General features: G+C 39.7%; 2 protein-coding genes across 2 annotated transcripts; both read left to right on the plus strand.

Annotated features, from left to right (window-relative positions):
- The first annotated feature begins 4,745 nt into the window (after positions 1–4,745).
- On the plus strand, positions 4,746–10,010 carry LOC135934072 (putative ankyrin repeat protein RF_0381). Its single transcript, XM_065475586.1, has 2 exons — positions 4,746–4,917; positions 8,769–10,010. The coding sequence occupies exon 2, from the start codon at positions 8,793–8,795 to the stop codon at positions 10,008–10,010; it is 1,218 nt and encodes a 405-aa protein (XP_065331658.1). The 5' UTR covers positions 4,746–4,917; positions 8,769–8,792.
- Positions 10,011–20,230: 10,220 nt separating this feature from the next.
- On the plus strand, positions 20,231–22,482 carry LOC135934087 (CCAAT/enhancer-binding protein beta-like). Its single transcript, XM_065475605.1, has 2 exons — positions 20,231–20,378; positions 21,983–22,482. The coding sequence occupies exons 1-2, from the start codon at positions 20,231–20,233 to the stop codon at positions 22,480–22,482; spliced, it is 648 nt and encodes a 215-aa protein (XP_065331677.1).
- Positions 22,483–22,682: the final 200 nt, after the last annotated feature.

A 22,682-nucleotide genomic window follows, 5' to 3' on the forward strand; every position in this document is an offset into this window, starting at 1 on the left:
ATTATTGCGAATAATTACACTGAATGGAGAAGCAAATTTGTACGCCGCACTATTTGAATTCCCGCTCTCAAGGGTAGAGGTTAAAATACACACGCGTGCATATTGAGTTATTGACGTCGACTGGGTCGCGGACACACATACCTACATGAAAAATAAATTCGTAAAAAGTTAAAATTTTCGTGTGAGATTATTTTTGAGTCTGCATAATATCAGACGCGATGAGGATGGAGCGAAATATGCATAATTATTTAATTTAATAATAAATCAAGGAACAATTAAAAAAACCCGTATATTACTTGACACAAAACGCGCAACTTGGCTCGTTTAGGCAAATATTTTTAGTTCTTCATGTGAAGTGGGTGATTTGACAATTATTAATGCAGCATTGACAAATTCGATGAGGGTTGAAACATGCAAGAAGCGAATAAAACGCGAACTTAAGTGCGCGACAAAATGATTATGGATTAATTCATTTTTATTATTAATTATTAGTGAAGTTGCAACTAACATGAAAATACTGTAATCGAACTACTTCAGAAAAATAACCATGAAACAGAACGGCGCGATAATAATGTTTAATTTAGGGCACGTGAAATGAAAAATGATAAAGATATCAATTATGTGTGGCTGGCTGGCGGCTGCGGCGCAGCTGGCGGATCGAGAAAAGAATCAGCTCAGTCGGCTAGCTCGACGCGTCGCGGCTGGAATCGGTATTTTTGGCATTTTTGGTATTTTTTGTTTCCTTGGCCATTCGCTTAATTTCCAAAGTTGATTTTATAAGCGAAAGGTCGTCAATACAATGGCGGGCAACGACAAGAATTGCACTGATTGAGAGTCAGAGCAGCTGGGATGTCTGGGTCTGGAGAAGCTACAAGAGAGGCTCGATACCGGCGTTTACCTCGCAAGGTCGGTCGTGCAACTCAACTTTAGCTTACTCCTGTACCCCCGCAAGGCCCCGCACAATCATTTATCTCGCTTGAAAATGTTACGTGGAATCGGCTTGCTGTTGAAAAATATTTTGTCTCTCCCCACAATAGAGGGAAGGTTCAGCGAGAGGCTCACAAAAGAATATGGGAAGAAAAATAGGGCGGTGGTCCTTTGAGCCAGATGCGAACTATTCAGAAATATTCCTATACTTTCCTGAGAAGAAAAAAATTAAAAATAACAATGCCTTTCAAAGGTCGAGGCATAGCAAATCGGACCCGGTGCGTGGAAACGAGAAAATATGAAAAAACGATTTTTTGTGCTGGGCTTGTTTTTTATATTATATGATTTTAAAGTTTGGTCATGATGAATTTTTTAAATTGCCTATTTACCTCTATTGCCGTTCTCAATTTTTGCATATTAGGACGATTGTGAAAATTTTCTATGTCATGTTAGAATTGAACCCTGAAATGAATGAATGCAAAACATTGGGACAATGCAAGGAATTTAAGCGGTTAACAAATATTTAGATGTGGAATTTAGACTGATTGGAATTTTCTAATATTCGCCTTTTCGTCATCAGTTCGGCTTAGCTAGCTGTGGCCTTAAAGTGCTTTGTCCCAGAAATCAAAAGCTGCAGCGGCCGAGGCCCTCGCTGGGCTTCCAAGAAGTCGAGTACGCTCTTTAGACAATTCGCTTACTTGCTATTCTGACCATTAAAAAACGTCTTGGTTCGTAAGAAACTACGCCACAATGTGAGTTTATAATTATTGCTTTATCATGACAGGCTCTCAACCTTCTGTAGTTTTCAAAATGACTTTAGTTGGTGAAAGGCATTTATTGTCATCTACTAATTAAAATTTGTTGGTGTTTTGGTTTATTTATATTCCCCCAAAAATAACGCATTATTTCTTGTAGTAATTTATTTAAATTGATAATCACGTAAACTGTTAATTCTCCATGTGAGTGAAAATAATGGAATCGTGCATTGAATTAATCACAAATAATTTATGACTAGCAGTTTTGTAGACCAAGGGTATAGAAACTTTTTAAAAATGTAAAATGACGAAAAGTTAAAATGATTATGGATTAATTAAAAGAGGCAGTGGATAAGGATCGACACGGGAAGCCAATTGTAGCGCCCTGTGTTATGGCAATTTGCGCAACAGTGGCATTCCTATTCCTAACTAAAACCAAAAACGAGGATCACGGAAACGAATAGAAAGTAGTTGCCAACAGACAACCCATCAAGTGTGAATTTTTCTTCATTTTAAAGCCAAACGCCACCTCAAAATGTTGACACAATTAATCAAACCTTTAACTGCGCTTGGCCTACCTTATTGTTATAATCATTTTTTCGCGTAAAAACTGAGTTGGTGATTTTTTTTAAATAATTGCGACCCCTCCTGAGATACATGAAAACCTAATCCTGACATTGAGTTTTATTTTAAAATAAATTAAAGAATTTCAATACACTCATCAGAAGTTGAAAGAAACCTACCTCATTTTCATACCGCTATTTAAAAATTTGTTGGGGTTCGTAAATTTTCTAATTATTATTCTCTTACAAAATATGAAAGATCAGCTAAATCGTGTTTAAGTAAAATAACTAGTTTCCCTCCTTGGATTTGAGCAAAATTGAATGACTGGTGACTGGTTTGCAAAATTGGCTAATCCTGCAAGAGTCTAAGAAAGCGAATTCTTAGACGACTTGCAAGAGAACAATGAAAAGTCGGATGCTAGTGATACCACTTTAATAGAGGAAGATGTCAATGCCGTCGACCGAGAAAAAAATGGGGATGAAAACTCAAACCACCCACCTAGTGAAGCTGTAATTAGTACTAGTAGTACCCCTATCGACAGTGCCGATAGTACAAATAATTTTGACTGTGCTGACGAGGAGCCAGAGGGTGAGATTTGCTGTACACTTGGCACCCGCGATACTATCTTTTTGTTTGGTAATAGATTCTCCAAGAGAGAGGCCAGCCTCTACGACACACGAGGAGGTTGCAGTGAAGAAGATTAAAATCGAGACTGCTGATCCAAGTGCAGAAATGAGCATGCAAGAGCAGGTTTTTGTACTTTTGAGAGTGTTTATATATCTAAGGACAGTAAGGACTACTTCTGCTCTAGCACTAGAGTGTAAGTTAAGGAGTAGTAGAGTATCAACTCGGAAGGTATTGCCGCCTTCCAGTATCTACTCTCCTTCCTTGTAGAGATGCCTGGCCTGCAGATGACCGAAAATAGTGGAACGGCAACGCACATGTCGTTGTGGCGGTGAAGATAAGCGAGTTTAAGGATAAATATATCAAGCCAGAAGCCCTGGAAAGGACAGATTTCGCAACTTCAACAAGTGTGAGTGTGTATGTGGAAAACATTTTGAATTAGGAAATAGCGCAGGTCTTAATTTTGAGCCTTTATTAAAACCCAATTCAAATATTGAAATATATTATTTACGGCACACGTGTATTCTTGGTTTGGAATTTGCCTCAGGGTTTGCATTTCGCGTTTGTTGATTCGACAAGCCTTGCTTTATTTCACGAATTTTAAAATGAGATTCAAACGATAATCTTCAAATTCCAGCGATCAGTGTCGGCCAACCGACAGCGGAAGCTTCCATTTTTATTTGTTCTGAATGCTGAAGGCATTTAAGGAAAATTCCATGACGGGCTGACGATTTTCAACAAAGGGATCTTTTATGGTTGAGAAGAGTTTTCTTTGAAAACACGTAGGGAAGGTCGGGGTTCAAGTGTTAACAATGGAAGCAACTGATAAATCGCTCTGCTGTCGGAGCGGAGCAGCTGCTGGAGATGGACGCAACCAAACTGAGCTGTTAAATTTAAAAAAAATATTAACCAGCCAAATGAAGGCAACCAAAATAGAATTCAAGACCTCCCATAGTGGATATTTTACAGCATAAATCAGAAAAAATAAATTTAATATTTGCCTGGTTTTTAATTGAAATTTCTGCGATAATTGGATCCTAAATTTGCATGCTAATCAAGCGGTTAGCATCAAAATGATTTCTCCTATTTTGTAATAATTATCCTGGAGGTTAATCTGGCTCATAATTCGCACGCACCGTTGGATATTTTGCAAAAAAGAGCAAAATTGAGCAAAAAATTGCTGTCAATTAAAGTTTAATTTTTTTAAAAATTTTGCTAAGTCTGGCATTTAATTGTTTTTTTTTTGCTCTTTTTATCCCTGACCTCTCGGACCGGGAAGGGCGCGAGGACTGCATTGAAACGCTAGACATTCGTCCCGTGAAGCCAAATCACGCATGCTGGAAAGGTGCAAACCAGCCCGTTGAGCAATGTGAGCATTTCGAGTTTGGGCAGATCAGGCCGAGGAGTGTCAAACAAAGATGGTTCCCGAGAAGTGATTTTCCTGAAAATTGATTTTAAGTTAGAAAAAATGACTCTGGAATGATCTAAATTCTACTAACTTTTAACTTTTTTCTGTTGCAGATTGGGTGAGTGTGTGCACTACTACAATTAGTCTGATGGACTTGATTCTAAATGTTATTTTTTTTTTGTTTTCGCTAAGCAAGCTTACTTTTTACTCAGCTCAAAAATCCAGCTTACCATGCAAGTACACTTTAGCGGTCAATGATTTCTTCCGCGCCTAATCACCAATGAATTCTCTCATTTAATTAATCAACTTGAAAATTTCGGCACTGAACATTTTTCAAAACAAATTGCACATTACTCCGTATAAGTTTAGTAACAAACACAAATTGCTCTTCTTATTCATACAACAAATTAAACGGCTTTGAAAATTCAGTTAAACTTTGCTTTTGCTTAATTAAAGAAAACTAGCAAGCGTCTACTCCGCAGCGTCTCGCACCTATACGAAGCTCCTCCCCTTCTTGTGCCTTGCCGGGGTGAAAACCAATGCAGTGCCGCTCCCAATTCACAATTAGTCATTCACTGCTGCAGTCTCTCAGCTACATCATCTGTGTTTCCTCTATCCTCCACACTCCACGAGAAAAAGGTAAGCTTACTTCCGTACTTCCTAGCACGTATATTCTTCCGAAAAACCCGGGTTTTCACATTCTGCCTGGACCCACCCGGGTTTTATTAGGGGGTAATATGAGTTTTTTGGGTATTACTGGCTTTTTCATATTTTCTATTCACTGCATTTTTTAAGAAACGAAGAAATTTTCTCCCCATATCCCAGAACCTGCCTATTTTGCAATGCGGGAAAATGAATCACTAATTTTTATGCGTTAAAAACCGGCTAAAAACACAATTTTATTTTATTTTTGATTCTGGAAATATTGGCACCTTGGGTAAAATAGTGAGTTTTATCGGGATTTAAAACCGAACAAACCCGGATGGGGAAAATTCGGAAGCTTAAGAGGCCAAAGTTGCTTTTAAAGGTCGCTTCTCCTTCTCTGTATAGTACGTGAGTTAATTAATAAAGTCACAGCAAATTTGGCAAAAGAAAATCTTACCTGAACAAATATGCAACCTGCAGCACATCTGCTCCACGGAGTTCATTCATTCGCCGTGGCGGGGCGTATTTGTGTGGGTGCGGGCTGTCGTCTTTGCTTGACAATGAGAGGCTCTGGCCGACGCATCTTTCCCGCGCTTTCATTTATATTAAATTCTGAAATAAAAATCGATCAGATAGGAACTGTTGCGAATTTCTGCAACGCAGTTATACCAAAAAAATGAGTTGTGCCCTCCGACCCCTTTTAGCTTACAGCCCGCCGAACTGGAGCGGCTTCTCGGCCTCGCCGAGCCTTCTCGCTGCCGCCGAGCCATCCCTCTAACTCATCGTCGCGGCGGCGGCCGTCTCTCATGATCAGTCGTCTCTCAGATATTAATAATTAATAATTTTGCTCTAATTCCTTCATCGGCCAGGAGGGCCCAAAAAAGATCAGTCGAACTTAAATTTCCTCGTCAACAATTGATAAGTCCCGCGGAGCCAATCTTAATTATTCTTCATCGAGAGCCGCGCGGGGCCACAAGCCGAGAATAATCAGGACATGCCGCGGTAATATCACTTTTAATAATGAGCTTTCGAACGCGAAATTGGCCATACAGTAATTACGTTACTGAAGTTAAAGTTAACGCGGACGAAACTTTGAAAGTAAAAAGTAAATTATTCTTACTGTGACTGGCAAGGCAAAAGAGAGGCAACGAGCAGGCAGAGGCGCAGGCAGGAGAAATAATGATGTTCGGCGCAGTGGCCATTGGAAGCCGTGTGCGGTCCAAGGTGGCGAGTGCCACCTCGAAGCTGGGAGCTGAATTTAGTGTCACGTGGGGTGTGCAAGGCGTCAAAACTACTTTAAGTTAAACAGTAAAAAGAAAAAAATAAGAAAAGCCAATTTTAAGCAAAAACGGTATGCTCTTCTTGGGTAGCAGCCGGCAGCCGCGCCGTTGATCTGCAGGCGCATGGCGCAAATCAGGCCGAGTCGTGTCACAACAGGAACACGACCTATATATAATTCACATAATCACAGAGCGGCTTGAGTTCAAGTTTCAAACCCAATTGATCAGTTCTATAAATTTTTAAAATAAAAAATTTTATAGATTAAATTCTATTTGAGCTGTTTGATAATAGTAAATAAATGCTAGGCTGGCAGTACGAACTAATCACGCACAAGTAGCTTGGAAGACTATAATTATTGTGGTTGTAAAATATTTTATATCAATTGTTGCGTAGCGTACGTGCATCTCTAATTAATTTATAGTTAAATAGTTTAATCAGATGGCAAGTATTGACATATTATGGTGATAAAACTGCAAAACGTTCTAAAAATATAAATATTTCTTTCATCTTCATTAAAATTCGAGCACTCAGCAGCATATATGGTGCTTACAATTTCGCTTTTGAGATCACAGCTGTTCCAAAACTCTGAAATAAATCCAGTTCCGTTAAAATTGAATTTCCATAAGAGTAAAATTTTAAATTTTCTTCTTCTTTCGAGTGATGTTAACGCAATTTAATTAACAATTTATCGTCAAACGATATTATTTTATAATTTAAGTACAAAAATTAAATGTGCTCTAATTTATTTCCTTTACTAGGGAAAAAGTTCACCTAAGTGTAGTTTTTGAGTCGTTTGGGCAGGTTGTATTCCTTTATGTCAATGAGTAGCAATCTGTAAGTAACAGAAGATTATTTATACTCCATGGACAGAAATTTAATATTATCAAAATAATTTTATAAATTACTCAGAAGATACGTAAAAAAAACATTTTCTGGAAAAAAAATGTTAAAACGGTCTAGTGCCCTTTTATATCAATAAAGACTTTATTTAATTATGAATTTTCCAGTAAATTTCCATCAAATGCTTAATTGATATTTCACTCCGGCCAGACTAAAGGTTTATGGAGCAACCTTGCTGACCGCTGGTGCAACCGATTTTCTTGTGTGTTTAATTATTTTTGATTTGATTATGAAAGAAGGATTGAGAGAAAAAAATCATTGAATTTTATTCCTACATAGTGAGTGCTGTTCGCAAAATTGTTTATGCTTTAATTAATCTACCAAAACAACCATTATATTATTCCCTTCAAAACTTTTAATTCAAAATATTTAAAAAGTTTTAGGTTTTTTCGATAAAACCGATAGGAACTTTTTGATTGAGAATTTTTATATCAATCTTGACCTAAATTAATATGATAGAGAACGAGGAAATTTGCTGAATTGATATTTTGACGAAAGTAAACGCTGTCTCTCGTGCAAGCCGCTTTGCTCTCATCCAAGAGCAGACACAGATTTTTTTCTACAATATCTAAAAATTCGTAACTCCGGTGTTAATCGACGTAGACACTTCGAATTTGAAACATTTTGTTGCATTCTATATTCTTAACGTTTTAAGTTATACTCAACATTTAGCTAAATCAAACAGGAGCGAAGATATTTATAAAAAAACGTCATTTTTACAATAATTCAAAGAAAAAATCAATCCTAATTTACCAAGAGTGGTTTGACAACATAATATGTTAACTTAAATAGAATTTAGAATTTTTGTATGAACGAAGCAATTTTTTCTCCAAATATTTCAAATTTTGATGAATTATCCAAACTTTGAATAAGTTTTTGATAAGTACCAAGCGTAATATGTAAATAATATTTAAAATCCACCTTTAATTTCGACAAATGAATAACACTAATTTTTAAGCTATATAGCGTAAGATTCAAATCTTAATTGCAATCGTCTTTTTCTAAATTAAAAGTCTTTTTATGGGCGCGCGCTGCGGGTGTATTTACCGCGTGTGGCAGTACGTTTCACGAGCATAGAGGCTGCCGCGCGCGCGTGCAGCCGTTGCTTTTGCTAGTATTGTTGCGCCTTGTCGCCACTACAGTATTTCCTAATAATTAGTTTGCATAACCTGTATCGACAGGTGGCAGTACAAAGGTGTGCGACAAGCATTGCACCCTTACTTCACCTTAAGCCTCGCACTAAAGCAGTCGCAACTCAATATTCTCTCTCTCCGGCTAGGATGATATTTGGTGCGAGAAAAATCCATAAAAACCATTTAATATCAGGCCCGAACTACGGGGTAAGTTTTATTAATTGTTAATATTTGAATGGGGATATTTTTATTGCTATCATCATTTATTGTAAATGTGATTTTTTATTATTTAAGTAATTTCACTGTCTTGATTACTAATACTTCAACCACGAGACGAATAATTGCACTGCCAAAAGACGCATTTCTGTCACGGCTCCACGTACCCACAGTATATTTAAATTCCGTCTTTGAGGAGGTTTCTGAGCACCGAGTTAGCGGAATAACTACCCGCTCTCTTGTTAAATTCTTCTATTTTTTTTTAATTTACAATTGGCACGTTATTATAATTCGATTATTTATTTATGCTTTCAGATTGCCAAGCTAAAAGCTACGAGAATGGAACTTATGGGACGTTCCGTAGTAGATATGTTCACCAAGAACGTCGGAGCTGCCAGGCTTCTTTTCGAACATCGTCGAAACAAGTCCGCTTCGAACGTGTGCAATCCGCTCGACTTTTGCGTCAGGTCGAACAATCTGGAGTGGGCAAAATTTTTCTTCCAGTTTGACCGTGAGGAATTAGTGAGTTCAAACACCCTGTTGCTGGCTGCCAGGTACGCAGACGGAAAAATGTGGAACTGGTTGTTTAGAAACGCCGTCGATGACGGTTCCTTGGACTCTTATTGGAAACATTTAATCTTGCGCTTGGCTGCCAGTAACAAAGAGCACGGACATGAGGTCATCCCCCTCCTTTCTCGCTACAAGTACCACGTGAACGATGTGGGGCTCGATGGGAAAACTCCTCTGACCATCGCCCTGGCCGACCAGAACATCAGGGCGGCAGAGCAGCTGATCAGGATTGGTGCGAGTATTCAATTCAGAGTGGCAGGCTACAATCTGCTGCAGATCTGCGCCATCAACAGCCTGACGGACAGCGTGAAATTCCTGTACGAATTAAACGAGCGAGTTTTGGTCCGGCAATTTTCAACTTACGGAGAAAGCATTCTCATGGTGGCCGCCATGTTCGGGACCAAGGAGATGTGCGAGTGGCTCCACGACGAGAAGCAACAAAAGAAGGAGGCCGTCTGCAACAAGTTCAACGCGACTGTCACCCACTACGCCGCGTACAACAAGAAACACGGAATCGAGATCATCGACTTCCTTGGTCGCGACATCGTCCTTAAACAGGTGCACCACAAGAACCAATTCGGCGAGACGCCGCTGCACTGCGCCCTCAAGTCAGGAAATACCGCCGTGGCGAGCCATTTGATCAACGAATACAACGCCGACCTGCGCGTGAAAACGCGCAAATTGAATCTGCTTCACTTCTGCGTGATGAATAACCAGCTAGAAAGCGCCAAATTGGTCCACAAACTAAATAGAAACCTGATCAAGATCAGGGGCCAAGGAGGGAAGAACCCTCTGCACGTTGCTGCTGAGTACGCTGATCTGGAACTTTGCCTGTGGCTCGTCGAACAGGGCGTTAACCCGATGCATACGACCTTTCAGGGAGAGACCGTACTCAACCTCGCCAGGGACAATGAAGACGTGCGGACTAATTTCAATAAACTGTTGTCCTTATATTATAAGCTTAAAAAAATCGAAATTCCAAAATAAAGTTCCCGCCAGTTTTTGTTTAAATAAACTTGAAAATTTCTCCCATGAAAATACTTATTTTTTAATTTCAATCTCTTTGTTCCATCTACATCAAATAACGAAACCTAAATCTGCAAAATTCGCATAATTTCAAGGAAACAATATTATTTTTCTAATCAGTCTTAGAGGGATCAACGCAGTTCAGAGAAATTCATCCTAAAAATAACCAAAAAATATCAATTTTGTAATTTTTATTGTGTTTTGAATGTGGGAGTGTACAGGGGCATATAGCTGCTCTGCTGATCCGCAATAAAATTTATTTTTAAATCTAAAATTTCCTTGGTTCAGAAATTTAATATTCCTCAAAGAGAAAAACAGGGATGTCGCAGCAGGCTCGGAAATCCAAGTGATAAACTGCAACATTAATTTTATTTATTTATTTTTTGACAGGAAGATAAAAATAATAAAAAATTACTCTCTAAATTTGTCTCTTTCCTTGAAAAATTAAATATTTAAAACTTCCAAAGCGATGTTTAATTTTTATAAAAATGATTGCTGCAAATGAGGACATTCGACCGCCGGCACAATTTAAAATGCAGGCCAATAATTTGTTGTGGCACTCCCTGGCCTGATCTGGCTCAACGCGCGCCCACAGACAACGCAAAACAACACAAAAAATTGCGACGGCGGCGATGACGGCAACAATTTTTCGTCTTTCGCGCGCCGCGCCTTGGGGTAGATCAGTGCTAGGATTGACCATATAACAAGTAGATCATTGAATTAAATATTTGTGGACTTAAGCAATACTGCTAATTAATCTCTATAATGTGCAACATTGAAATTTCAGACCTAGCAAATTTAAAAAAAATATTGAACGATTTGACAGCAATTTATTTACCAAATTTTGATCCTTTTTTGCGAACTATCCAACAGTGTGCGAATTAAGAGCTAAATTATTAACCTCCAGGATATTTATTACAAAAAAGAGACATCATTTTGATGCTCACCGCTTGATTAGCATGCAAATTTTGGATCCAATTCTCTCAGAAAATTCAAACTGCGAAAAAGTCGCTTAGAGCCCGCAGGTATTGACTGTAGGATTGATCTGCTATGTATCGTGGACCTCGAAAATCAAACTAAGAGTGGTGAGTTTGCCCAATTAAGGTTTCCTGGTCGGCTACCAACAACAACGACGTCCGCTTCCGGAGGTCATCCACTCTGAGGGCCTTTAAAACATAAATAGATTTTACGGTCTTCTTTATCATACATTTTTCGTGTGATTAGAAGGTAAATCCAAAATGGCGGCAGAGGATGCTGCACGATGAATAACAAAAATGCTGTGGGTCCTTTAGTGCGACGCGGGGGGTGCGCATCTCCTGATCTGGGGATATGAATGCACTTCTCTCTCTCTCTCGGTCTTTTGTTGATTTTAGGTCAGTGCATAAATTATATTATGCACCCCCTGGACCTTAGAAACTTGTAGGCTGTTTTTATCTTTTTATTGCCACCGACTTTACATGTACAAAACCGGCAACAATCTTGCACTTAGAAAAATCTAATCATTTCTTGTGTGAACATTTTATTTTGTGAAATTTTTTTATTTTCAAAAAAGGAAAGAATCCATCTTTACAAATTGATTAAATTATTTATTATCAGTGAATCAATGTTCACATTAGCTGGCGAATTTTACGAATAATTTAGGCCGTAATTAGGTAATGTTTAAATTATTTTATTGAGTCACATCATCTAAATCTCATTTTTATCTCCGTCCAAGCGCAATATATTCAACCAACGATATATGAATGCTGGCAGCGGCCGGGTTAAGAATAATTTTATTAAATTTGCAGATGGAGGGGTCAATAAATAAAAAAATTAAATACGAATATAACCAGCCCGTTGGCTCGCATTGTTAAGGCACTCTCAGGAGTGTCAAAGCAATGAGAGGTATTTGACAGTTCGGAGATCTAATACTGCGGCTACCCAATGTCAGAGATGGCAAAAAGGTGGTTAGTTCAGTGACTCGAAATGCTCGAATTGCTCAACGGGCTGCTTTGCACCTTTCCAGCATGCGTGATTCGGCTTCACGGGACGAATGTCTAGCGTTTCAATGCAGTCCTCGGTGCGGAAGGCAAGTGACCCTTCAGTGGGCTGGGTCCCTGTGCGGCCTGGTGCGCCCATGTTATCCGTTCGCGGTGTTATTGGGACCCGGGTTTCAGCATTCGTGCTAGTGCAGTGCGCGCCCTTCCCGGTCCTCGGACAGGGATAAAAAGAGCAAAAAAAATATCGCTTTCGGCCTTGCATATATAAATATATACACTGGTAGTTAGAAAAAATCCGTTTTAGCGGGAGATGCAGCATAGGGACAAAAAACAAAATGTCAGGATGTACCTGACGATATATTACGGTCGCTTTAATTGTCGTGCAATGACGTGAATTTCAGGGGAGAGTGGAGGAAGAAACTCACGAGGTGCGAATGTGTGGGTGCGAGCAGGTTGAGTGCTCGCGAGATCGAAGGACACTTTTTGTGTTGCCTTTATTGTTACCTGCTGACAATGAGTTTTTGAGAAATTGGGGGCAAGAAAAGAGAAATTTAGAGGCAAAGCGCTGGTCATTAAGCAGTGCATCAAGGTCGAGCAAAAATGCGTGCCGTAAATCCGCTCCCGTCATTGTATAATATCGGCGCACAACCATTATTAACGCGATCGCAATATCGTCAGCAGGTGTAAATTTAGAGCGTATTCAAGAAAGGTTTTTCTGTTCCTGTTCCATATTTGGATTTCCGGTCCTGTCCTGTTCATGTTTTTCCTGTTTTTTTCTTCTCAAATTTCAATTCCATTTCAAGTGGAATGATAGTGATTTTTTTTATTTTAAAAAGTGAAATTTCATGTAAAGTTAACCCTAACCGACCTATTTTTTCCATGTACATCTGACCTAAAGTGCCCCAAAATCCAATTTTTCGAATATTACCGGTTACGCCCTCTTTTTTTAGCATAGGAAATTAATTGCTTCCGGGGAGAGCAAAGTTATTAAATTTAATAGCGATCGAGAAGAGAAAAAATAAAACTCCCAAGTCTAGACAATTATTTTGTTTTCAAAAAGTGCAGATTTACGAAAGGGGTTTGTGTTTGGCTTCATTAAAATTCACCTGTTCACAGTAGCGTTAAATACTGCCTAAATTCAGAGAGCTGATTAAATTTCCAGTTTTCCGTAAATCAGCAAAATTTTCTCAAATTTAAAATTTTTAAAAAAAAGTTCGTCTGAAAATTTCAGATGTCCGTTAAAGAACGTTCAAAAATTTTTTGTGAAAAATCAAAATACCCAAAATTAAGTTAATTTATTCAAGAATCATGTCAGAAAAATGTTTCTTTCATTTAAATAATTTCAACGATTTTCAGAGGCAAACTCGGACCCTTATGGCTATCAGAGACTGCGTATAATACAAATAAATTTTTTATTGATTTTCAAGGACAGATTCATTGGCTACCATGTGCGAAAATTTCAAAATTTTCTGATAATGAAAACGTAATTAAAATGATAATTGAGTTGCGCGCCGGCCACCTTCTGTAACGCAACCAGAAGCGACGGCGTGAAACGCCCCCCTCTCTTGGCCAGCAGCGCTGGGCGCTGACCAATCAGATTGTTTTTGCCAATTTTCTCCGAAATTTACATTGCTGCACTATGTTTTCTCACATGATTTGGAATCCTCTCATCGAGATTTATCGGACAGCCAGAGTCTTTTTTTGGGGAAATGCTGAATTTCAGAAAAAATCGTGATTGCGCAATTCCGTTGAAAATTCTCCATTTAAAACAATGCTAAGTTTAAGGCCGATTTTCTCGGAAATTTACAGTGCTGCCTATCTATTTTTTTAACTGTACATGATTTTTAGGACCCAATCTGTATGCGTGTTAAAGGATTTTGCGGGGAAATTCACTATCATTCCTCTTTAATAAATTGATCTTTTATAATTTTTATACCTATTTTTTTGTTTGCTTTTAATTATTTGATACTTCCATTTTAACAGATTTTCAAAGTTTTTGAATTGTGTCTGTTGATATATAATTAGTATAATTACTAATTATTCATCCGATTCCCCATTATGAACTGAACGGAAAATACTATGCGCACCCGCACAGAATTATAATATCCAAGAAAGGATTTCAAAAAATTCTTAAAATGAAAAAATTGCAGAAAATCACGAAAAAATGTTATTTTTATATATATTCAGTAGATTGTTTTGGTAAAATGCTTGATGGATCGAACACCGCACTGACTATAATTAAAGAGTTGTGCTTTTAAAAAAAAATCGAGCAAAATTGTTGATAATTTTTAGGCTAACTATTTATTTTCATGAAAGAAAGTAACCATTGTAAAGCAGTATCAAAATGAATAGTTATGCTGTCTATAAATGAGATATATTTGATATAAAAGACCAAGAATGGAATTGTTTTGAAGCAATATTCCTGTCTTGTCCTGTTCCTGCCGGAATTCCTGGAAAAAGCAGGAATTCTTGTTTCCTGTTTCCATCCTGTCTTGGAATACGCTCGCAGCGAGCGTTGGGGTGGCCGCAGCAGTGGCGGCCAGCGTGCAGTGGCCAGCACCGGGAGCGGCGGGGCGACTGGCCGGCATGTGACACGCTTCTCAATTTGACAAGTAGTGCAAAACAAGACCGGAAAAGGTTTTCAATATCTACAAACTTAATAAAATTATCCAATCCCCCGCGCCCAAATATTTTTTATTTTGGGATTTATGTATGACTACTTTTTAAGAACAAATAAATGCGTGTTGATTTTAATTGAGAAGCGGCTCACAAATAAGAAAAAGAGGGCGGTATTTCGTAAGGTTATTGTCATTGTGTAACTTATTCCTAAAATTTCGTAACCCAGCAATCCCTTTTAATTTATATATAGCGCTTGGATTTCGGCACAGAGGGAGGGAAAGGAAGGGAGGGGGCAGCGTGAAGAAATCTGGCATTTTTTTTCTCCCTCTCGCTGGAAATTTCATCATTGTCACGCTCACGATAGAAGAGTAAACACTCCAAGCACCGCGTCATCACTCTTGTGGGACTGCCTCAACGCCAGCAAAACAATCTGGTACATTTTTATCATTCATTCTTATATTGCTCTTTATTTCTTTGCCAACGACAAAATCCGAAAACCTCAGTAGTTTCCTGAGCTTCCAATTGTGAAAAACAATTCCTTTTCCCCCAATTTACTTAGTACGGTGTGCGCGCCCACTTTGTTTCGAAATGATGATAGTGCTGCCTTGCGCAAAAGTAATGCACTGCAAGCCCGGACTGGTAATCGGGCGCACCGGGTGAAACCCCGGTATGGGCCGCGGCCCAAGCGGGCCGCCCGGACCTCCCAAATATATCCAAGACTGTCAAGCAGCATTCGCGTTTGTGGCTGTCGCGGCCCATATTTTTTGTGTGGTTTTTCCGCGTTGGGACTGGCGCAACACAAGTTCAATTCTTTGTTTTGGCTAAAATATTTTCAAAATGAAAGGAAAAAATCTTGAAAATAAAAAATCTATAAATAAATTTTCATTTTTTGTTGCGCTTGTTGCATGCCCACCGGCCCACCGCTTGGGCCGTTCGGCCCGCTCCTCGTTAAATTCATATTATCATATTTTTATTGGGGAATGAGCACTCGGGAAAAACTATCATATCCTTGATTTTTCCGTCTTTGCACACAGGAATAAAAATTAAATCGAGAGCTTGATCAGGTACAAGGACTCGGCGGCCCCCACTTCGAGAGTGAAAATTTCGCTTTGCGTGTTTCAAACTAGCTCGGAGACCATTAAATGCATTTTTGGGCTACGTTTTAATTAGATTTTTTGATGAGAATAGGCCAACAAACGGCTGAAGGAGCTAAAACTTATTTTTTCCTTTTTCGAAATTTTGACCGGCGGCTGGTGTGCCTGGCGAGCTTAAACCAAAGCGGCTGGCCGAGATTTTGGGAGGCTGGCTGATCTGAGTGCTCTCTAGCATACATTTATATTTCTATTTGGAAATCGAATATTTAAAAAAATTTCAAGAAAAAAATTAATGTCCCACAGATTTGTTCAAAAGGTAAAAAAGTTTTATTAATCTGACAAAAAAATTTATTGCTCTGAACTTCTGACAAGAGTGAATTTTGAGCAACACACAGATTTTAGCAACGCAACCTTATTCAACTGTCAAGTTTTCCCAGTTTTCCAAAATAATTGGGCCAGAATAGGTCGATTATTGATGTATTTGACGTCACTCCATCCATTTCAGATGATATGTATATATTTATGCTGCACAGCTAAATAATCCGTACAATTAAAAATCAGTTGACATGAATGGCAGCTTCCTCGGTGAATAACGAGCTGTCTATATGTTTTTCCGTATTTCTACAGAAATATCCTGCTCAACTATAATTTCGGCTACAGGTTGTAGTTCTAATTCATGAGCTTCCTGTCCCGAATAGGGGCTGAGCAGGACATTATTTTTGTAGAAACGCGGAAAAATAAACAGCTCGCTATCAGGGTTGTATTTGCTTTAATATTACCACCCGATTTTTTTCACCACTCAATTTTTACCAATGTCAATTCAAGAAATGAATTTATTCCATTTTCCCCTTATGAAAATCTAAGAATTTTGGTCGGGAGTGGTCACGATTTCCTCTACTGTACACATTTTTTCTTTTAAATTGCCATTTGCTGCCTCAATTTCTCCAAAAGGTTCTCTAAAAAAATTTGCAGTCGAGGTCATGAGCAAATAATTAGAAAATTATTGAAAACTCAGATGCCAACATGGCGTTCAAGAAAATGGTAAAAAATTGAAAAAAACCTTTTTACCACTGCACCGCGTTTTTTTTTAATGCCGGTCTTTTTCAACCCTGCTGTCTATCCACCGAGGAAACTGCCTTTCATTTCAATTGAAAATTATAAAAGTTCGGGGGGTAGTGGGCCGCGGTGGCTTGGTGGGCCGCGAAAATCCACAGCCCCCGGTTAACTTTCGGAGGTGCATTAGTAATGCACCTCCGAAAGTTAACCGGGTGCTGGGGATTGAAGAGAAATTTAGAAGATGCACCGATTTAATGAAATTTAGAAGACGCTTTGAATTTATAAATATCACGAGTGCGGTCCGAATTTATGTGACTATTTAGTAAAAAAGGCAGAAGCGGCAAAAAACAATTGTGTCACAATTTTCGCCTTTCGGTGGTAGAGCACGTGTCATATGATTGCCTGTTGGGGTTGGGGATGGACTTGTTCTAGAAATTTCATGTGCTCATCTGTGGCGAACAGCGCGCTTATTTTGTTGCACCCAGGGAAGAGTAGGAATAAATTATAACGCCACGTGGGCGATGGGCGCGAAGAGAGAGGAGAGAAGAATAGTGGCGCGGCGGGCCAGCTGATCGAGAGAAGGAAGCGGCAGGCGCGGGCACCTGAAGGGAGAGAGAAAAAGACACGCAAGCGGGCCAGCTGGTCGGGCTATAATATACGTAAGTCTTTCCATCCAGCCAAACCCTCATCCTCCGATAGCCGCCCTTCCCCTCTCCTGGCACCGTTATTTTGCCGATTATTCTCCTCCCTCGTACTCGTCATTTTATATTGCGGTAAAAAATAAATAACCCGTTGAATTCAGCGTCGCTCCTCCCATTCAATCCAGCACATTGTTGGCATAGGTGGCAGTGAACCTGCGGCACCGCCGGCGTACCGCACGCGCCACCCAGTCACAGTAAGAATTTTATCAGTCTCGTCTGCGTTTTAAGTGGTTTTATGCCCCCAATTAAATCGCTGCCCTATCCCACTGGGTTAAAAAAATCACTCAATCGACGTAGAACAGTTCCAAACGCGGCTGGTGAACGCGGGGCGGTGCAGAATGACGGGTCCACCCTCGCACCCTCCGGTCCATCAGAGAATTAAAAATAAAATTTGCGACGTTACAAAATTTTGGTTTTCGGGGCTTCGGGGTTTAATTGCTGCACCCGGCGATGCGCTTCACAATCAGTGGTGCGTGTCTGCCCGTGTGCAATTTTTCAAAATTTAAAGTGGAATGATGCTGGGCAACAATTGAAAATTATTTGAATTTTTGGATGCCATAAACAATTTGTTGAACAATTTGCAATAGTAAAAACGACCCTTCCTACATTAAAAATTCAAATTTTGCCAATTTTCTCCGAAATTTAGAGTGCTTGGACATATTTTCTTGGCATATTCCGATTCCTCTCGTCGAGAACTGTCCAACGGTGTATGCCACTTATTGGGGAAACTCTTGGTTTTGAAATTAAATCGGATTTCAAGTAAGGAGACAGTCATTACCATTTGAAAAGCACGCTAACTTTCAAGCCAATTTTCTCAAAAAATTACAATTTATGCTTTAACTGAATCCTAAGGGATGAGTATGCATTGGCAACAAGCATTTTCCAGGCTTTTCCAGTATCATTCCTCTTTAATCACTTTTAAAAATACAGCAGCTTTTTCGGTTTTATTTAGAAGATTTATAAACGTGATTTTCGAACTTTCCCCTAAACAATACAACATGGGAAATCGAAAATTGGCGATTTTTCGAAACGTGGACCCAGCATAAAATGTTTTTAGCGTTTTTAACCACCGGAACCAACCCAACGCGTAGATAAATTAAATATTTATAAATGAAACTTTACGCCTTTTCCGTCTTTTTAACACGAAATTGGTTTCATATAATCACAAGCACTCGTCCGAAATTACGATCAATAATATTGGATGACGAAATAAACTTTTAAACGGCCATACAGGCGGGAGTGAATCTCATTGTCAAGTATAAAAAATAAAAAGGCACCTCACGACACTCCCTTGACTCCCTCTCACGAGCGCGTGACCTCGCGCACACAAATCCGCCTTCGTGAGGACACGCTCCCCGCTCGGTGACCAAAAGCTCTTCTTTAATTCCTTCTCCACGCACTAGTCCACTCCGCAACACTTAATAATTGAAATAATCGATAAAAGAATAAGCTCAGAACTCGTGAGAGAAGGAATGCATGCCGGCAGGGAAAGGCCAATTGCTAGAAACCTCGGAATTTTTAATTTTCATTTTTTGACACATTAAATAAATTGTATATTCTATTTTTCTGTCTAAAATTAACCAAATTGAGGTGATTATCAGAGTTTTACCTGACGATATATACAATCAATAATAATTGATACGTGCCAAAGTAAATATTCGGGCGCCCAACAGGGGAGAGCGAGGAAATCACACACTCAAGTATTATAAAAGGCATGCAGGTGTCTCGCGAGCGTGCGACCTTCTCGCACGCACAATACATTCGCTCTCCTTACAACACGCGATTAATTGCGGGCATACGGCGTACCCCATAATACTCTTCTGTTATTTCACAACTTTGCTTTTGTTGTCTACAGCGCATTGACAACCAGAAAAGCGGCAAGCGGGCCAGTGCAGGTAGCCCAGTGGATTAAGGTTTGCTCCTTCTGTTGCAGCCTGATCTGATAATTATTTTAAGAATGGCCTGTCGGGAAAGTGCGCTAGTTGACAATGTTAATAGCTCTAAAAAGAAGGGTGACTTTGAATCTATTGTCAACAAATTGTAAAGACCAAGCGTCACGCGTGTGTTCGTAGTTTTTACTTCGGGGAAATAGATTGTGTACCTTTGAAGGTTAGGTATACAGGTAGCGGAAGAAAAAGCATAAATTTAGCTCGTTGGCTCGCATTGTTAAGGCATTCTCAGGAGCAATGGGAGGTATTTGAGCAGTTGGGAGATCTAATACTGGCTACCCAATGTCAGAGATGGCAAAAAGTGGTTAGTTTAGTGACTCGAAATGCTCAAATTGCTCAACGGGCTGCTTTGCACCTTTCCAGCATGCGTGATTTGGCTTCACGGGACGAATGCCTAGCGTTTCAATGCAGTCCTCGGTGCGGAGGCAAGTGGCCCTTGAGTGGGCGGGGTCCCTGTGCGCCCATGTTATCCGTTCGCGGTGTTATTCGCACTCGGAATTCAGCATTCGTGCTAGTGCAGTGCGCGCCCTTCCCGGTCCTCCGGTCCTCGGACAGGGATAAAAAGAGCAAAAAAATAAGGAAGAAAATGAGAGTGAAGGAATTGAATTTTTTTAGTGTCTAGATTGATAGAAATGATGTGAAATTCAAAAACGTTGTTGCTAAAACTCTTCTACGACCATTTTATTTGACTTTTCCCCAATTCAGATAGCAGAAATTAAATTTAGGGTTTCAAAAAATAACTGCGATTTAAAATAAAAATACTTTCAATGCATTTTACAGAAAATGGTTTCCTCGAAAGAGCACGTGCCAACAGATCAACTGAGGAGAGAAGAAGACGTCACCACAAGCGTGGAAACGACTCTGAACCAATTCATCGACGAGGGAATGAGCAGAGATTTTCTTGACGAAGTGATGACACTGCAAAATTTGCGTAAGTATCAAATTATTTCATGCATGGCAGCCGAGAATTTTAAAATGAATTATTTGCAGCATTTCAAAATTTGTGTAGATTATGAGGGTTCGGGGGTGAAGGGGGCGGGTGGGGCTGGCGATTGGGTTTAACATACGCAGAATGTTACGCCGAGAATGGCAAACATTTGTTTTTGATCGTGCGACCCATATGAGCCGAGCTATGAATTTTTCGAATTTTTAAATGTTATAAATAAATGCGGTTTGCTCAAATTAAAATTCTGGTTTTCAAGATCTGGCTGGGGCCTCGGGGGCCGGCGGGCGGTGTGTGTCTGCCCGTATGCGCATTTTCAAAATTGGACCATTTTTCGAAAAACAGCGAATTTTAACTGGCAAAATTTCTGAAATAATTAATTTTCGGATTTTTTACGATGAGAATACGCCGCCTTGCCACCTAGCCGTCTTGCCTCTCGCCTATATTGAATTAAAATCATTTTGTGTGAATTTTACCGAATTCGTTTACAGGGTTTGGCCAGGGCGGTGAAGGAAATTCGCATTTTTCGACAACTTGCAACTTCCGGCCTCCGTAACTCGCGATTGAAAATATAATTAAAAATTCAACACGTTTCCGATTTGGAGCGATTTTACTAGCAACTGTTTGAGACCAAGCACCACCCGATCGCATAAAAATTCAAAAAACGGTTTCACTTGAAAGACTAAAAAACGTGAATTTTTCATTTTCCCCGTAATATTAACATGAAAAATTGAAAATTGGCGGTTTCTTCGAAACGCTGACCTATAATGTTTTGCAAAAAACAACGCAGATGACCAACGCGCGCGTCTGCCTACCATTTTTCCCAGTTTTCAGATTTTTGGAGCCCATAGAAAAATTAAAATTCGATTTATTCGGGTTTTTGAGTTGGCGGTCGTGAATGGGTTTCTTTTCCGAAAAATTCTATCAATCGTGCTAGCATCGACCACGACCTCTCATCGGATAGGTCTTCGTCTCGGCTCTCATGGGCAATGCACTGATCACCTTCTCCAGGGTACCCCGACCTGAGATCACTTCAGAGGCGTGATTTTGGTGCCTTTTCCGCTCTATTGAGCTAGGTTCGCGGTTCTTAATGCAAATTTTAAATCTCGCCCACCACCAACCTTCCTCAGGGCGCCCCACCTGAGGGCTGCCTTTACGCCGCTCTGCCGATGCAGACGCTTATTTTCGGATTCTGTGGGTTCCGCAATGCTAATTTATTCCAAAATTTGACATTCTCGAGGGCCACTGACCTTCGCCGCCAGGTCGCGCCACCTGGGTGCTATACAAACCCATATATTACTTAAAGAGCTGAATATTTCACACGGATAACAATTTTTCTGTCGTTCCTGCCATTATTTTTGCGGATTACAGTCTGGTTTTCAGTAAGATTAAATCTGAAATCGATGTGAAAACACCTGAAGGCTTGTGTTGCCATCAGTTGGCTTCTTTTGAACTTTAAATTTGAAATTTTAATTTCTATGTTCCTATCATCGATCCTTTTTAGTTACCGGGGGAATTTTGATTCGAATAAACACAAAGAAGCAATTAATTAACCTCATCGCTAATTAATTAGAAAAATCATATTGTTTCAGCTATTCCTGCCTCCATTGCCAATGAGACGAAGGTGACCGAGTTCTTGCCGGCTTCAGGGAATTATTTCGAATTTCTATCCGGAAAGGATGGCCACGACCGGAACCCGATCGGAGGGTCCTCGCAGATTATTGCACAGCTTCCACCCCAACTGATCTTCGCCCCGGTTGCCGAACTCACCCCCAGTGGCTGCTCGTTCCAGGACAACAGGGTAATTCCAGTTGCAAGAAAGCTTACCATCGGAGGAAAGGCAGAAGTGGATAAAAATAGCCCAGAATATAGGGAGAAACGCAATAAGAACAACGAAGCAGTGAAAAAATCAAGGCGCAAAGCAAAAGAACGGGAGAATGAAATCAAGGAGACGAACAAAATTCTTAAGGATGAAAACGAGCAGTTGAAAAAAGTATTAGCCTATTTGAAGGCAGTTGTTGATAAATACCGTGGTTCAGTAAAAATCAATGACCACGAATTTCAAATGCCTCCTTCGTTCTCTGGCATGTAGCTTGCTGTTTATTGATTGAATGTCTCAATAAATTTTGAATAATGCATCAGTTGCATAAACCCTAAGAATTTGAAGCCGCCAACAGATGGCGCCACCGTAGACTTTCGATTTTAAGGCACTTCCGCTGCGATTTTTATTTCAAAAAATAGTTTTTCTCGATTCTACGTCGATTGGCTGAACCGAGTTTGGTTTTCAGCTCG

Source organism: Cloeon dipterum, chromosome 1 (genome assembly GCF_949628265.1).
Source record: "Cloeon dipterum chromosome 1, ieCloDipt1.1, whole genome shotgun sequence".
Taxonomy (NCBI): Eukaryota; Metazoa; Arthropoda; class Insecta; order Ephemeroptera; family Baetidae; genus Cloeon; species Cloeon dipterum.

Bases quoted from the DNA above. Each gene is read 5' to 3' on its own strand.
- LOC135934087 (XM_065475605.1), top strand. From the start codon at position 20,231: ATGGTTTCCTCGAAAGAGCACGTGCCAACAGATCAACTGAGGAGAGAA. The intron at 20,379-21,982 runs GTAAGTATCAAA...ATATTGTTTCAG, and splicing joins GATGACACTGCAAAATTTGC to CTATTCCTGCCTCCATTGCC.
- LOC135934072 (XM_065475586.1), top strand. From the start codon at position 8,793: ATGGAACTTATGGGACGTTCCGTAGTAGATATGTTCACCAAGAACGTC.